We start from the raw sequence: 17,961 nt of genomic DNA, 5'->3' as shown, positions 1-17,961 counted from the left end.
ATTATATATAAAAATAATAAGATGAAGGGCTACGAGCCAGAGATAGAATTATAATTTTGAGACACAATTGACAAACACAAATAGCAGGATGTATTAACTCTAACAGCAAAATGATATTACTCTTGAACATCTTACCAGCAGAGAACTAGAAGTGAGACCGTGCTTTTGAAATGCGGGTTATTGCAAAAAATAGTCCTTCGTGTTTATATTAATCCTAAACCCTAACTTCGAATACCTTAGTTTTTTTTAAACTAATAAAAAATTAAATAATAAATATAAAAATTTTTATATCATCGGATCGATTAACTTATTGGGATAATAAATCTCAGGGAAAACAGGAAAAAGGTTAAATTAATTAGTATATTACAATATTTCAGGATTAATCGACTTTTCGATGTACACAGGTAGTATAAGTACAATTTGGATTAATGGAAAGTTCTTGTCTGCTGCATTGTCGTGATGAAAACGCATTAATTCCAATTGTATTTATATTATTTGTATATTGGAAAGAACTTTTTAATGTTTATTAATTAAAAAAAAAAGATTAGAGAGAGAGAGAGAGAGAGAGAGAGAGAGAGTGTGTGTGTGTGTGTAAAAATCTAGAATTTAGAATTCTTAATATGAGCACAAATGACAATCTTTTGCAACAAATCGCATTTCAAAAGTGCATTTGTAATAATTTATAGCAACATCAATTTGTAGCATAATTAAATCTAACTGTGACATAGAATTAATAAGGATAATTTTTCGAAATTAACATCTTCTTGTATTGCTTTTTAATTCATTTAAAAAACAGTTATCACATATGTATCAATATATTTTACGTATACATCGTGCATGGCATTTATTGCCTCATTCATCATTTATGCAATATCACAGTTGTACTGTCAGATCTTGAATCGAAAGATATTTTTCCTCACAATAACGCCCAACATTGTCCTTTCCTTCATAGATCCTCAGGACCCTTCAATCCAACTATCGCTTCCTCCTCTCAGTTCCCCCTCGGAAAGCATCGTGCATCATTTCGCATTCTTTTCTTCGTCATTCAAGCGGATCGTACGCAGAAAAGTAACGAGCTTCTTGAGAGAAGAGGGAGATGGATAGTGTAATCGCGAGAGACTCGCGAATGGAAGCCGTTACGAATGTTTTCCGATGGCACAGTTGCTACGACCTCTCCATGAATATCTGCTACGAAAGAAAGTACTTATGCACGCTTTACTGCACGCGAGACGAGGCGCGTCCCGTTCTTATGCAAAATCCATTTGAGAATAGAACAGGAGAGAAGAGACATCGCGCTGCACTGCATCGCATCGTGCCATCATGAAACGTTAAACAAAAAGGACTCGCACGAAACGGAAAATAAAATAGGAAATCCTATAGCCGCGATGCGGCAATTTCGGCGTTGTGACGGGGATTTAGTCGCGTTACACGATGTTGTGTAGAAGCAATGTAGGCGATGCGAGAAAACCAATAGACGAAAATTACCCATCCGAGTTTCACTACACTAGCATAAAGCGAATAGATATTATTAATAAATAAATTAATTAATTAATGCAATATTAATAAATTAGAAGAAGATGATTTGAAAACAACGAATAATAAATTGAATTTTAATTGTGATTGTAAATGTTCACAAACCGTGTGTGAGACAAATAGAAAAACATTGCATATTCCATTTCTCGTAACGCGAAAACCATTAGGAAAAATAATAAATTCCATTTTTATTAGTCGCAACGTTTATGTCTCTTTTTCTGTTTAGCGCGAATGTATGACGACCTGGATACAGAAATTGTAAAATATTTCAATTTTTTTATGTAACGATAGATAATGTGAATATAATTTCAATAAACTTTAAATTTAGCATTCAACAAAGCTTGCCATTTTAACGTACAGTGAGGTTTTTATTAAATTTCCGAGTAGTTCTACCAAATACTTGTTCTAAGTTCCTTGTTCGTAGTAAGTTTTCTACTTTGTCCAATTTTTCATTTAAAATTGGTGCACCCCTTCGGCGTTGCGCCAGATGGACGGATCGATCGACATCGAGAGACCGAGATGACTCAGTATGTACATGAAGGATCCCGTGTTTTAAGCGCTTTTCTATTCTATTACGCGTCGCGAACGATTACATGGGGGGAGGGGAGGAGAAAAACAGCCCAAGTTCTCGTTAAAGCGTCAGGAAAAATGTCGTTACGATAGGACAAATGGTCGCGCAGAGATGGAAAGACGAGACGCGAGACGAATGATCCGTGTTTTCATAAAAATTTCATGCCTGCGCGGTCCTACGGGATGGTTTCCGATGAAAGTAGCTTAGCGCACAAAGGCAAAGAGTTCATTAAAATTCTGTGCGCATCTCTGAACGGCGTCAATGTCGACTATTCGAGCGCTCGTTTCTACTCTGCTTACACTCTCATTTATCGCATCCTTGCATATTGCGACTAAATGACTTGTACCTCTAATTAAGTGTTAAAACGCACTCTTCTTAATGATATACTGAATAACCTATATACTGCAAAAATATATTTTTCATATAATCTGGAGTTGATTTTTTCTTGATGCAAATGACATTTTAATACGAAGATTTTCTACAACAATGATTTAACTTACTTTAAAAGCTTGAAATTTGTTTAATTTTTAAATTATGGATTAGATTAATTTAGTTACTTGGATTAGATTAATGGATTAGATTAATTAGATTACTTTAATTATATTTTTACATAAAAATATAATATATCTATATTTTTTTACATATCAATTGCAAATAACAATGTTATGAAAAAATTAAAGAGAGAGAGAGAGAGAGAGAGAGAGAGAGAGAGAGAGAATGGTTTGTTCTAATTTATTATCTCACATAATACCGACAAGAGTCAGTTTTTCTTGTTAAACAATCTGAAAAACTGTTTCTCTTCTTTGAGAAATGTCAATATTACTTTATGATATCCCAAGGTGAATGTATTTTCTCTTTTACTACGGTCCCCGAGAAAAAAAGAAGAATACGAAATGATACGCGATGTGATAGCCATGATATTTTTCAAGATGTCGGAAAAACGATAAGATTGAAGATAATCGAAGATTCGATAGAACAATAAAAACATAAAAAGGAACAACGATTCGTAAGATTATTGTAAGTAAATTCGTTATAGAAGTTCAAGTTTTAAAATAAGCCTACAAAACTACTTAAACAGTTATTTAATAAATTATTCTACAGCATCTCCTAATAAACGCAGTTTAACACAAAGATAGCACAAAGATAGACAAGATATAACAATAAGTTACAAATTACTATCAAAAGAAATATTTATTTTAACAAAAACACATAACTTTTGTTTGTGTTCACAGATGTAGATATGATAATTTACTTTTTATCTATTAATAGGTTTTTATTTGAAATATGCACTTCGAATCAGTTGCAAAAAATTCTTAATATTTTTTTTTAATATAAAGTAACTCCCTGCTTACTTAGAAAATTTTTGTAACAAAACGTAAATATAATAAAATATAAACTTGTTTTAAATTTAGTATTGATAAAATTTAGTATAGATAAATATATTAGGTGTAGTAAAAAGTCATCGCGTTTTTTTAAAAGACATCTATCAGTAAAAACCGCAATTACTTTCTTACTAATAATATAAATATATCTTGATAGAGTAAAGTTTCAGCTTTAAAAATCTCTTTTTTAAATTATACGATACGACAATTTTTAATGGAGTTATGAGCAATTAAAGTCAAAATAATTCTTTTATTTAATCCGCGATAATTCAGTAATCAAAAGTCGTAGGAATATTAAAAAAAAACGATTTTGTAGGGAAAGTATCAAGCTTTCACGATATGTAATCGAAAATTTTCTCAAATTCGTTTTGGACACGTTACAAATCCACAAAGTGAGAAGAAAATTTTTCGTCTTTTTTAGCTCGTAGTTTTTGGTATGTAAAAATTATCAAACTCATATAAACTTAAAAAATGTGATAAGCTTTTAAAAGTAGAGATTTCAAGCTTTAAAACCCTTTTTTTAAATTTGAATTTCATTCATTATTGACGAAGATATTGTATATACAACTTTGAGCTAAAAAATACGCGATAACTTTTTACTACATCTAATATTATCTTTCACCGCTTTTTTCACATTTCTCCTGGTATTCCGTAAATGTGGCCTGATATTTCGTAAATAATCTGATCGGAACTATCGACAGACTTTCCTACAAAGAACTTTTATTCAATTTTTATCTAATGGATAAAATATTGAATAATCTATTTTAAAATTATCAGTTTAATATCGAAAATTAAAACACACGCCAACCGCATTCGCGCTACCCAATTTTATTTTATTGTGTTGCAACAGGCTGCAGGATACAAATTGATGGAGATTGCGTGCCATCGGAAACGGAGCGTATAGAGTTCTAGTTCTAGCTTTACAACCCATCTGCAAAAGGGCGTTATGTCACAGGTTTGCCGATATATCGGAAATTCGTAGATGCATGCGATGGGAGCATCTACGATATATCGGTCCACGTCGCTCTCGAAGGAAGTCGGTGATTGCGAATCTTATAAATTATGCGGAAACAGAATAAGTTATCGTTGCACTTGTAAACTATCGCTCTGTGCGTTACGTCATCGCTGTAACATCCGCTCGTTAGTAAGGTCTCATGGGCACAGACCGAAAGCAGCAAAACGTTTTGCGAAATGGCTTGCCGTTCTCCCAGTTAACTATCGCGAGCCAGTAATTCTAGGAACAGTTCATAGCGAGTGGATAAGTAGATAAATGGTGTACTACGTGCTGCGAGCATGCATAACGCAAGAGTTCATGCACTATAATGCCAGCCTTTGCTGTCCTATTAAATTAATTCGCGGACTAAACTGGTGATGAGACCTCGAATAATTTTGAATATTATGCCGAGAATAACATAGAAGCAAAATAAGAGCAAAATAAATCTTTTAAAAAGATTAGAAAAGATTAAAAACATTTTAATAAAATTTATATTGCGAATATATAAAAATGTTGAGTAGTTTATTTGTATGTAAATATTATGTATATTAAAAAAGCATGTAAAATTATTAAATATGTATAAAAATTGCATAATTATAGTGGATATATAAAATTAAGCATTTCTTTTTACAAAATTAGTACTTTTTTTACATAATTATGTAAATATATCTATTGAATAGAGAGAAAATTAATAATGTATATTTTCACATAAATGTGTAAATTTTTATAATATTATGTGACATAATGGTAATATATAACACATATTATATTGCATTTTTGATATTTGTACATATCAATAACAAAGCTCAAAAAAAATTGTAGTGTAATTCATTGACGAATTAATATTAAAATATTTCTATAAATTTAACTTCAGTTATATAAATTGATCTTTGCAAATTTTTTAATTACTATAAAGATGCAGAATTTAATTATTAAAATTATTGAATTAAAATATGTTACGTAAAGATTTTAATATTGTGCTAAATTAATCTGAATCAATAAATAAATAATTATTTTATTTTGTTAATAAAAATCTTTCTAGAAATTTTTTTTTTAGAATAATTATATATATATATTAGAAGTGATGCAAGTTTAGCATTTACTCCAATTTTGGATGTTACACTGATATCATCGATATCTTCCGGTTAATTAAACGTATTGCAGTCGGAACTGCAAATTGCTTTTAGCGATTTTGCTGTGGTTGAAACTTATTGCAGCGTAAATTATTGCCCGTATTATTGTTTCACACAACATTCAATATACACGTAATTTAAGATAGGTAGTTACAATTGATTACGCGCGCGCTATCATAGTGATAGCCAGATGATAGGAAACATGATTGAATAATTTGAATAATAATAATAATATAATCGAAATAATACATAATAGTAAATACTAAATAATCATGTGAAATGGAAATCATGACAAATGTAATTGTACATCTGTAACATTTAATTTTTTACATTTGACGCTATTTTCAATAATCAAAAAAGATATATTGTTAAAAAATTTGAGTTACTTTATAAAATATATAAATATATAAATTTAATCGTTCAAATTCATGCATTTTAAGTCCATTCGATTGACAGAAATATTAAGCGATGACAAAGGCAAAAGTATCACAACACATTTTGCCCTTGCATACGTATGCTTTATTGTATATGAATTGACAATTTCTCTCTCTCTTGCTCTCCCCTCCTCTCTTTCTGGTAATTCTTATGGATGTCCAATGCAGTCTGAATAACATATGGGCAGAGTACAAAGCTTAGGAAAAACAAAACGGAAAAATAAACGCGATCTATCCCTCGTGCGTGCGACGATCTCCATAATGAAAGAGAGGATTTCCCGAAAGCGAATGAGGGATTTGCGTCGCTTAACGAAATCTGCATTGTGGGATTAACAAATATTTTTCTAGGGCGCGTATATACACACGCAGTAATTCGGCGCAGCGCAGCGTAGCGCTATGTATTTTCACTATATTCCTGGCTGCATTTACCTTGCGCAATCCGACTCGGTTCTAGCTCTCGTATATTGTATACGCATAGCCATTGTAGCTACATGTTTCGTTGCTCGCGTAAAAAAACTCTCCAGCTGCAGTTTAGAAACGCGGACAGTCCTACTTTTTTCTCGCTCTTCATCTCAACAACACCTTCATATTGACTTTGCTAGAGTTATATTCGTTGCTTTCAATTCTGAGCGCGACACAATGTTATTTTATAAAGATAAACGCGTAAGAAAAAGCATGTTTTTGTAACTTCCCGTGTAATCTATGGAAGAATTGATGCATACAATTAGCAATTTGAACGCAGATTTCCACTGGGAAATTAAACTACCTGAAATAATCAAATTTCGACCGATAATCCATAAGATTACTATGAATTTGAAAATTCAAAAATTTTTATATACATTCAACAGTATTAAACGGAAAGACCTTCTTTACTTTAAATATGAAAGTCTGTTGGAAATTAATTAAAAATTAAATAGGCTACCCGCAAAGAAAAAAATTGAGTATTCCACATATGCTCAAAATGAGAGAAAAACACGATAATCATTCGTTATGAAATTTGAATGAGATGCCAGGCTTACGTATATCCCGAGGGATGTTATAACTTTAAATCAACGAGACTATTTTCCTACATTTTTGTATGAAATCTGACCGCACATGGTAACATTTACTTTCATAGAATATTATAGAGGAACTGCAACAAAAGGAAGAAACCGAGGGAAGCAAGGAGCGTGCCTTGGAATTTCGCAGAATATATTTCAACGCGTAATATATTTCGGAATTATATTCACAGCGTGACGCTTACGTAATGCTACCACAGACTACCGGTGTACATAGCTGTTGTATAACATCTCACAAAACTTATATTTAAAAAGAGATAAATGAGAGAGAGATATTTATACGTCTATTATGGTCGTTCTACTACCTATGCTGGGTTCAATCTATTTTTTTGTGCTGCCTTTCTCCTTTGTTTAATTTATTTTATCCTATTATGGGTACAACAGTTACAATAGAGAAACTAAGCAATAACTGCTATACAACAATTTTACTTTTACGTCTTTTATACTTTTTATCTTTTATTATAAGTTTAATAGTATATAAGCAACTTTTGCTGAAAAATAATGATCGATTTAACAATTAAATTTTTTTATAGAGTTTTTAACTTATAACTAATATTTTGTATACGTTCATTATAGAGAAAAATTCTTTCTCTCTGTTTCTTTTCACATTTTTTTGAAATGATATAGTCATGTGCTACCGCCAAAATCGATTTGTAACAAGGTATACTTTAGAAGAAACACATTTTATGGTAACGACGCGATAAAAGTATCAAATAATAAATGGACAGGCTAGCTCATAAATTGAAAAAACTTTCGGAATTTATTAAAAATGTTCAGTATGTGTCACGATTGATAATTTTTAGAGAGAGAGAGAGAGAGAGAGAGAGAGAGGTGAGAGGAAAGAAAAACAGGGAGAGAGATAATATAAAATTCGAAAATGAATGATAAGTAGGCTCCCATATGCACCCAAAAACGCACGTACACACATACACACACAACCAAAACGTAGTAAATTTAAATTTTTATATCTTTGTAATATGCATTTTTACGAATTTTATATTGATATGAGTATTTCATTATTATGTTACATTGCTGTCAGAACTACATTAATATAAATTATTAATAATTTATTTAAATTACAGTAACTAATGAAGTTTGAAATGATTTACATAAAAAAAATTTTCTCTTTCGTAATAAATTTTTTATTGGATTGTAACTTTAAAACTTTGTCGTAAATCATATTTGTAAGATAAATTATGAATAAATATGAATGAATTTTGAAAGATTGAAACTAAAAATTTATTATACAAAAACAAATGTAATTATTAGCATGTTTTTTTACTTTCAATTAATTAATATCTATTGATAGTGAAATGTTTTCTTCTCTCATTTGTGTTTTTGATACATAATACAAAATTTTTAAATATTACTTTCTTGCATTAATTTAAATAATAATATTTAACTTTAGAATAAAATGGCAAGACTAGAAAGAAACTTTGAAAAAATATTTTCAAAAAATATTTAGAAAAGAGAAAAAGTAATGTGCATCTAAATATTAATAACGTTTTTATACTACGCATTATAGATATTAAATTTATTTTATGTCACATAAAATTATAAACAAAGAGAAAGAATAAATATTTCATTCCACGTTTCATTGTCATGATATACAAACGTTATAAAGATGTTTCAATAAAAGCTTTACATTTCAAATATGTCATTTTATACATATTTGTTACAGTTTTATTGGTTTCTTGTTTTACTTATTTCTCATTATTGATTTAATGAATAAAAAAGTCAGCAATAAATTCAGAAACATTATATTAATTATTATGTATTTAATATTAAATATTCTTAATTATATAAATATTAATATATCTTATCTTCATTATCTTCTTAATTTTTGAAATTTTATTTCCTGAAAATTTAATCTATATGTTATAGAATATATGCTTAGTAAAAAAATGTTAGATATTTTTAATAAATTCATCATGTTTCATTTTTAGAAAAATCAATTTACTTTAGCTACTTTATTTTATTTTATTAGATTTTATTTTACTTTATTTTACATTTTACATTTTTATTTTTGTAGTTTACACGCTTAAGTTTTCAATAACTTTTACATAATTTATACATCGAAAATTATTATTTTACTGTTTAATGTAACATTAAACTATATCAGTAAATGATCAAACTAATCGATAATATGTCAATTATAATAAGTTTCATTCTGTAAGCTTTATACATATGCATTTCAAAATGCACATAGTAGATCAATCGTCATTTGTATATACATATTCTAAAATTAATCTCAATTGTATTAATCTTTCCTAATCTATTCATTTTAAAGTAATTATTCTGAGAGACATATTTATGTATACTATTAACGGAACTATTACTTCAAATCAGAATAAACAATAATTTTATACTCTCCAGCCTATCCGTATAACACTGAAGTTACAGTTGCATTGTAATTCCCTTGAATAAAATATAAATACGAAACCTACATATATGTCATAGTAACATTTACAATAAATAACATCAAAAATTATTTTTATTATTATTTTATATATTAAATTTTTTTACATTACTTCTTACAAAAAAATATTTAACTCTCTGTCCGTAATTTGAGTCTTTTTAGTACAAGTAAAATTATTCACTTTTAAATTTCTAAATAAAAAAATCCGATTTTTCTTTTTAAAATAATCTATTAAAAACTGTTTGATAATGTAATAAAGATGTTGAAAAATACTTCTGAATTTTTCCACATTTTTTTAAAAGCCGAGGACAGTAAAAAACTTGAGCTAGATGAAGGAAATAAAAATATGATTGCAGACGGAGAGTTAATAAAATAGTTATAGTTTTTGAAAAAAACTGTTTTCGAGCTCAAACTTTTATAATATTTTGTAAATTTTATAAAATCTTTGTTCTAAAAGTCAAATCTCTCAACTAAACAACTCAAATAGCCGATTAATTTTTACAAGTAACGAATAATGTATACTCATCTCATGGCTTTTCCATCGTCGGTGAACGATGTCTCTCCTAGGCCTCTTCCTCTTCTCAGGAATCTTCGAGATACAAACTCAACATACACTAAAACTCAATGACACTAATGGAAAGGTTGTTAATCACAATTGCGCGCGTATTAATTCAGAGTACGATAATCACGCGGCATTTGCATGGCATTCTCAACGTAACACGAACGCGATCCGACAATCCCGCAAAATACGTGAAATATTATTAATGACATAACATGGCTTTCTGTTTGAATCATTCGACCTGATAGTTCGCTCTCAATTTGGAAATAGTATTAGAGAAATGATATTTAAATTGGCGAAAAATTCGGGACACGTCTGCCTCAATTTCTATTTTAAACTACTGAATTGCGCGAAACATGTCTGCTTCAATAAATCGACATTGTTAGCCGTGATGCCGTTATCGAGTTGCTAACCGTGAGAGTTAATCAATCGCGATGTTGGAGTTCGGTAATTGTTACTTGTTCATGAGGAACGATCGCGATTCGAAGGATAATACGCAACACGCGGAGCGGCTAGCCGTTCACTCGAGTGTCGAAGGGCGAATGATAACGCGGCGACCTTGTGTACGCTATATCACGCTTTATATGTACGTTACAATACAAACATCAAGGCTGCGTGCCAATCTATTTCTGTGAAGTATTTAACGTATGTAAAGTAAATATACGCCGAAATATCGTGCTCTTTGCTTTTCAAATGGTGGAGCGCCAAATTTGTAGAATGTCAACGCTGGCAGAAAAAGGAGAATTGCATATATCAATTGACTCGTTTCATTACTATGAAATATTTAACACTAAAGATACGTTACATATTAAAAATATGCTGAACATACTTTTTTTTGTATTTAAAATTAATATCATTGAACAGATTGCCATCGCTTATATCTTGTGGATCCATTAGCGTCGAAAATGACTAATTTTATCTGAGAAATTATTAGATTAAAATTGTTATTTATATCTTAATTCAATGATTACAAATGATTCTCGCTGTTTATATATATAACCGACTTTACTTTTTAATTTTTTGATATGTAAATACATATGCATCATATATTATCAACAATTAATTTAATTAATTAGTTACTAATAACAAACTTTAATATTACACACCAAGTGAATTATCTGGTTTAATGTAATTATAAATAGGTTAATTCCTTTAACTTAATTACTAGAAATTAATTTGTCAATATTAGTTGTTATAGTATATGTTATTTGTAAGGAGAATCGAGGGATAATATGAGCCGAAAATAGAGCATATCAATTATATAAATTACGAAAATCAATAGTAAATGACGCACTAGTATATGTATAAGTGCAATTGCGAATGCGCGAATTCTATATGATACTATATTAGCTAATTTCGATCGTATAAAATTGATCATATTAATATTTTCTTGCTAACATTTTTTATTTTTTAAGAATGTAAGTGTTATTCAGATTATGTAGTAATTACATATAAAATACATAAATAAATTTGATTATACAATAGATATACAGGTTTTTTGATAATTTTAACAATCAATTTATTTAAAAAAATTTTTATTAAGATTATTATTTTTTACAACTCTTGAAAAATTTTAGATAATTTATTCTAGTAATTTTATTAAATTGCAAATTAAAATTTTGTTATAATAAAATATTTTTATAAAAAGTAAATTTTTCTACAAATAAAAATAAAACCAAATTTTTTAAATAATTAGGAAATAAAACAAGCCAATATCATATTTTATTATTTTTACATATATATGTGTTTGCGTATAAAAATAATAATAAATATGTTTATTTAAAGGAATGGTTATATAAAGTAAACACAATTGCAAAAATAATTATGGAAATATAATGTAATTGCTTTAGATATAACCTAATGTGATCTATTTGCTGTTTGAAGGTAGTTAAATACTTAATGGCAGTTAAATCTTCACTGCACTCGCGTAAATATTGAAAATATATTATATTTTCAATTAATACTTAGAAAGGTTTTCTATTTTCAATTTGATCCTTAGTTTTTAATATCAAACTGAACAGAAATTACACCACTTATTGGTTCTATTAGGTACAGTTATCTTATTTAAACAGATATATATGTGCACAAAGAAAAGATTAAGGTTGCTACACAGAATAATAATGTTATTTTTCGCTACGTATATAAAAAAGTTCAATATAATATATTATACCATATATGTGATAACACAAACTATAGAAATCAAAGCCTTAAACGGAATCTCAATGCTTATATGATTCTTCTGTGAATTCATGTAGTACATATGTAGTAGAAACGCGCGCCAAAATGATTTTTCGGTCTTGAAACGCTAACTCTACTAAATTACCGCAGTAATATCGCGAGTTAAATTGACTAGCAATTTAACAAATTTTTGATGCTTATTCGCATCTTCGAAACGATCTTAATAATGTTGAATGACATTAAAATCTGTAAATAATTAATTTTTATAAAAATATTACCTCGGCCGGGAGTCGAACCCGGAACTCTTGCATTCTGTACGAGCGTCCTAAGCCTTTAGACTACCGAGGCCTTAATTTTTCGCAATAATTGGCATATAAATATGATATTACTCTATATATATATATATATGATATATATATGATATGATATATTTATATGTAAATTAATTTCTAAAGACTCCTTAATGATACAAAATGGTTGGATATAACAGGGCAATAGGAGTCAAGCACGGTAATTTCTGTGCAAACCAATACGGTTAACAAAACAATTTTAATTCAACGAATCAGTATCAATTATGTTGAAATTAATGAATAACTTTTAATACACCTAAAACGTTAATCGCAAAGAAAAAAAAAGAAGCGAGAAAAACTCTAATATTAATTATAGTCCAGACGGACATCAAAACCAAAAGTAAATCTTTAATAATTCAAATGTAACGAAGAATGTACACTGATTGATTAATCAGTCTATAGCTTGTGTTATAAAAAAGTTATGAGAACCGTAGTATTCTGAAAGTGACCTACATGCAGATTACTCCAACTTAGCGAGGATAATTGCTATATAGATGTTACAACCACGGCTGCCACATTTTTAGTTCCACTTAAGATCGACAGTTTTTCTGCGAAAGATTTTACTATCCTGCCAGAAATCGATAACCAGTATTGAAATTGCCAACACTGAAATTCCTAGAAGTGTATCCTCTAAACAAAAAAAAATCATCAAATTTAGTTCTACCTGGCGGAAATATTTTTCTAAAAACCGGAAGAAAATTGACACGCGTGCATAAAAAAGTTATTAAAATTTTGAACTGTTAGTTGGAGAGTTTCCGTGTGCCAGAGATTTGGTCAAAAAGCCAGAGTTTCCAGTCGAAAGCCGGGGATGTGGTAAGCGTGGTTATAACAGTAATTATTTCTAGGTCAGAGTTAAATCCTGCGCTTTGAAGCTAAAACTCGCAAGATTAACCCCTTTCCATACACATTATAACGCGCGTTAAGCGCATATGTTTATAGAAACGTACGTATTTGATTAGGATAGCCATATACAGACGTATATTTGACGCGCAGCAATGCACGCATTTAAATCAAGGATTATTCATAATTATTCACATTTGTATTTACAATAATATGCACAAGAAAAATCACATACTATAATACACACTTTATTTTATATAAAAATTCTTCACGAGTTGACACACTAATACTGCTGTTGTCTATTCTATTGTCTATTGTTGTAATGAAATTGAATTCTTAGTACTGTGCTATGCAACTATGTTATTCGAAAGACAGCAATAAATCTTCAGTTAAAGCAACCATGTATGAGAATATTCTAATCAGATGTTATTTATCGTGTAAGAATTACGGTTGCGAGAACCATTTATAGGGGCATATCTTAATAGTTATTTAATATAATATTAATGTAACGTGAATTCCTATATATTTCTTTTTTATAAAGAATATTATTGTAACAACCAAAGCCAATATATACTCAGTTTATATCAACCTAACCAATGTTTAATCAATGCATCGCCAATGAATTGTACTACTATAATGTAAGATAGTATCTAGTTTGTGATTAATGTTTTGTGATCTTATTCCTACAATTTCGCGTGCAATATTCCAGCGTTGATGATCGCCTATCGTAGTTCAATTTTGCCTGTCCTTTCATTGTTTTCCTATCCTCGTAAGCAACGATGTTCCTCAATCATCGCTGATTTCGTGTCGGCAATCGGTGACGTCGGGCGCGCCCGAAATACAATTCTCTTGTAAACGAGAACAGATATTCAGACCGAATACGAAGACTTGTGGCGTGCATTTTAATGAACTCGCTGTCCAATCTTGTTTTCCAGTGGCGTAAGTTCCTTTGGGAGGACAAAGAGAAAACGAAGGAAAGGAGGAGACAGAGAGGAAGAGAGAGGAGTTACAGGCAGCGGCGGTGGAGGCAACGACGGAGGGCGCAGGGAGAGACGGCGGGGTGAACCGGAACCGGAAATGGCTGCGAGGTGGCTGCTACTGCTGGCGCTCCTCGCCGCCCACGCCGCGGCTCTTCCTGATTTCATTAGGATAGGTGAGTATCTTTCTCCTGGTGTGAAAGCCACGACCCTTTCGACCGCATTCAATGGCGTCAGTAAAATTATTATCAATGTCTCGATCGATAATATCCACGAGTAAGGAAATGGTAGTACGGACTTGGCTTTTCGAGATAATATTCGTAGAAGCTTTACGAATATTATAATCAGATAAAATCTTATTCCTCAGTTAATTTGAAGTTAATTTGGAATTTAATTGTAGGCTTAGTTATCGAGATAAATAATCATAGTAATTAAAGTTTTTTTTTAACGTAAAAGTACTTGAAGTGATTTTCTCACACAAAATCTTTTATACAAATTGTTTCATTTATAAAAAAAATTATAATAATTAAATTAATATTATTATTTGTTCCTTTTCATTTTTTTTATCTTTTTTACGTTTCAATTTTTGTAATTATGATAAATTTTTTTTAAATATATTTTTTAAGGTATGTATTAAAAAATTATTTTTGGATAAATTACATCGCCTTACGTTTTTAATTTACAACTCTTGGTTTATATTCATATTGTTACGTATTAGGCAATTGCCAAATATTGTTAAACTATAACGGCTTCGTGAAAATGTTTTGCTGGCCAGGCAAATAATTGAAATTAATAGCGGCGATAAAAGGGTGTGCTACTAATGGTGCTCTATTTAATTGGCATTGATGGTAGTGCAAGAGAAACACAGGCAACGTAACGCAGATAACATGCATTTTACCGTGTGCGACGACAATTACCGAAGTTCTGGCTGTTGCGCGTCAGAGAGAAAAATCACTCCGATAGCAACCACGCGTGTACTGCTGCGCATGTAGCGGATATATAAACAAGAGGTATTTCACAGTTAAATGTCGCTAACCATCTGCCTGCGGATATATTGAAAGTAGCTGCCTCTGTGAACAGCAGATACTGATATAGCACATTCCGCTTACAAGTCACGAAAATCTGCAAAATCTCACGGTTGAAAATAACATATAAAAGAGATATATAATTTAAAAACATTAAGAGATAACATATAAAAGAGATACATATTTTTTAAAAGATTTTTTACACGCAACGACTGAACGATAATTTTACATATTTTGAATTTAAAAAAATGATAAGAATTTTTGTATGTTGTCTCGCAAAAATTTGTATTAAAAAATTTTTACAATTTCTATTTATATTTTATAAAAATTAAAAGGATAAAATTAGCCTTTTATATAAATATTTAAAAAATTATTATAAATTAATAGGATAATATATAATTTTAATGCAATGTAATAATAAATATAATGTTAAAACAATGTAATAATAAATAATTAATATAATAAAGAAATAAGATATAAATTTATAAATATTGACATTAATTATATTATTTTATGATACAAAATATTTTTATACATTCTCTTTTTATAGAAACGATCTTAAAAATATATTTTGTAATTTTGTCGCAAAAGTTTTACTTGTTTTTACTTGAAAACCACAAACATATTTAAATTAGCGTGCAGAAAATTATGAGATTGTAAAATTTTCATCGATACTTTCTAATAGAAAATAAAATCTCATTTATTTAATGGAAATTCTTTGTTATTTTACATGCTATCAATATCTAACAAAACAAAATAAAACAAAATTAATAACGTTATTATTATTAGAATTTAATAGTATCACAACATTATACTGACCACGATGTTTCTGTTTTGAAAATAATTGATTTAACACATATATCTGAAAAATAATTATAATTTATAACAGAAGTACTTCACTTGCATATCAGCTTTTTGCAGTTTTGCAGTTTTATCTCTTAAAAATATGATGAAACAACAACAGCTCGTATATTTTACGCACATGCAAAACTGTCACGTCACTGTTTAATATTACGATTGTCATTTCTCGACGACGCGCGGATATGCGCGTGGATGTACGTGATACCGAATGCTCGACTATACTCGGTGAACTTTTATCGAAACGTAAATTCACGATGCACTCAATTTCCGAACGCTTTCTTTTCCAAGGTAGCGAGAGAGAAGCAAAAGCAGATCGATATACACGTCCGAGCTCAGGGAGATACGTGCTGTACTTGCTACGAGTTTTGATGCATTCGTTCGTACTACGCTTGTTCCGTGTGGCATATCACCAATGCTGTGTATGGCCAATAGCTTTCTGTATCGGAAAACTGAAAAAGGAAAGAAATTTACGAAATAGTACAAAGAGAGACTAGAACGAGAGAGAGAAAACTAGAAATTCTTTTAGCTTACATTACGCCGATTGAATTTTAAGCGTTTCGCATTTCTTATTTTTCTAATTTTTCGCGGTATCTTTTTCGGTACCAGTTCAATTCGTTCAACTTTCTTCTACTACTGCATTTTTATCTGCTTTTTCCATCGCTATTGTTAGTCGAACAATTACATCATAGTCTCGCTTTTTAAGGAAATTATGTTTGAAAATTGAATAGCTGACACGAGGAAAAGTATAAATCTGAAAAGAGTAAAAATCTGTTTTTGTTCTGATAAAAATATGTAACAGTACGATATACAAATCTTTTTCAATTTTGTTATACGATTTAAACGCACACAAATGCCTATGTATAACAGATTATACATAAAATAGTTATACGGGAAAAATGTAATTAAGTTTGTAATGTATGCGCTCACAAAGCTGTCTTTTGCGCGCATGATATAACCAGGATTACAAACAATCTTTTGTTTTAGAACAGCGGCTCATTATGTGCTTTGAATTCAACGTTATTATAAACGGGAGCTGTCAAATTGACGCGAAAATTAAAAGCGGCGTGCGCCATAGTCATGTATAGTTTTCGTGATTTATTTGAGTCAACCGGCCGTGGCGGTGGGAAGTTCATTTATTCGCACGTGTAATTAAATGGCGTGATTTTATATAAAACATTAAAAATGAGCCTTAATATGTATTGTGGCAACAATTTAACATATTTATTGCGTTGTAATGATTGTAACGGAAGCGACAGTTGTTGGCATTCTCAATCACTCTGTGCGAAATAATTTATTAACGATCAATGAATATTTAAATTCATTTAATTTGATTGGGCAGCTGATCTGAAAAAAAAGTTACGTTTAATTTATGTAAACGTTTATTTTCCAACGTTTGCGACGATTTTACGATCGATTGTCATATCTGAAATATTTATCGATATTTGCGACACAAATTCAGTTGATTGCTCAATAAGTCATTAACTACAAAATTATTATTTATCTCTCTCACTCCGGTCTTTCTCGTATTATTTCGTAAATTGTTTTCTTTTTTCAATTTTCCGATATAGAAAGTTATTGGCCATACACGGCATTGGTGAAATGCTACGGAGTAAGGATATAAACGTAGTACAAATGTATTAAAACTCG

At 30.0% G+C, this 17,961-nt stretch overlaps 1 protein-coding gene across 2 annotated transcripts in view; it reads left to right on the top strand.

Annotated features, from left to right (window-relative positions):
• LOC108747741 (glutamate receptor ionotropic, kainate 2) overlaps nt 1-17,961 on the top strand; it is a 229,756-nt gene that overhangs the window by 73,287 nt on the left and 138,508 nt on the right. For both annotated transcript variants that reach the window (XM_018485435.1, XM_018485436.1), the window contains exon 2: nt 14,387-14,604. In XM_018485435.1, coding sequence (XP_018340937.1) covers nt 14,529-14,604 — 76 coding nt within the window. In that variant the 5' untranslated portion in view covers nt 14,387-14,528. The remainder of the gene's footprint in view (nt 1-14,386; nt 14,605-17,961) is intronic.

Source organism: Trachymyrmex septentrionalis, unplaced genomic scaffold, assembly GCF_001594115.1.
Source record: "Trachymyrmex septentrionalis isolate Tsep2-gDNA-1 unplaced genomic scaffold, Tsep1.0 scaffold20, whole genome shotgun sequence".
NCBI classification, from domain to species: domain Eukaryota; kingdom Metazoa; phylum Arthropoda; class Insecta; order Hymenoptera; family Formicidae; genus Trachymyrmex; species Trachymyrmex septentrionalis.
Note: the sequence above shows the minus strand (reverse complement) of the source record. Positions and strands in the feature narration are given on the sequence as shown.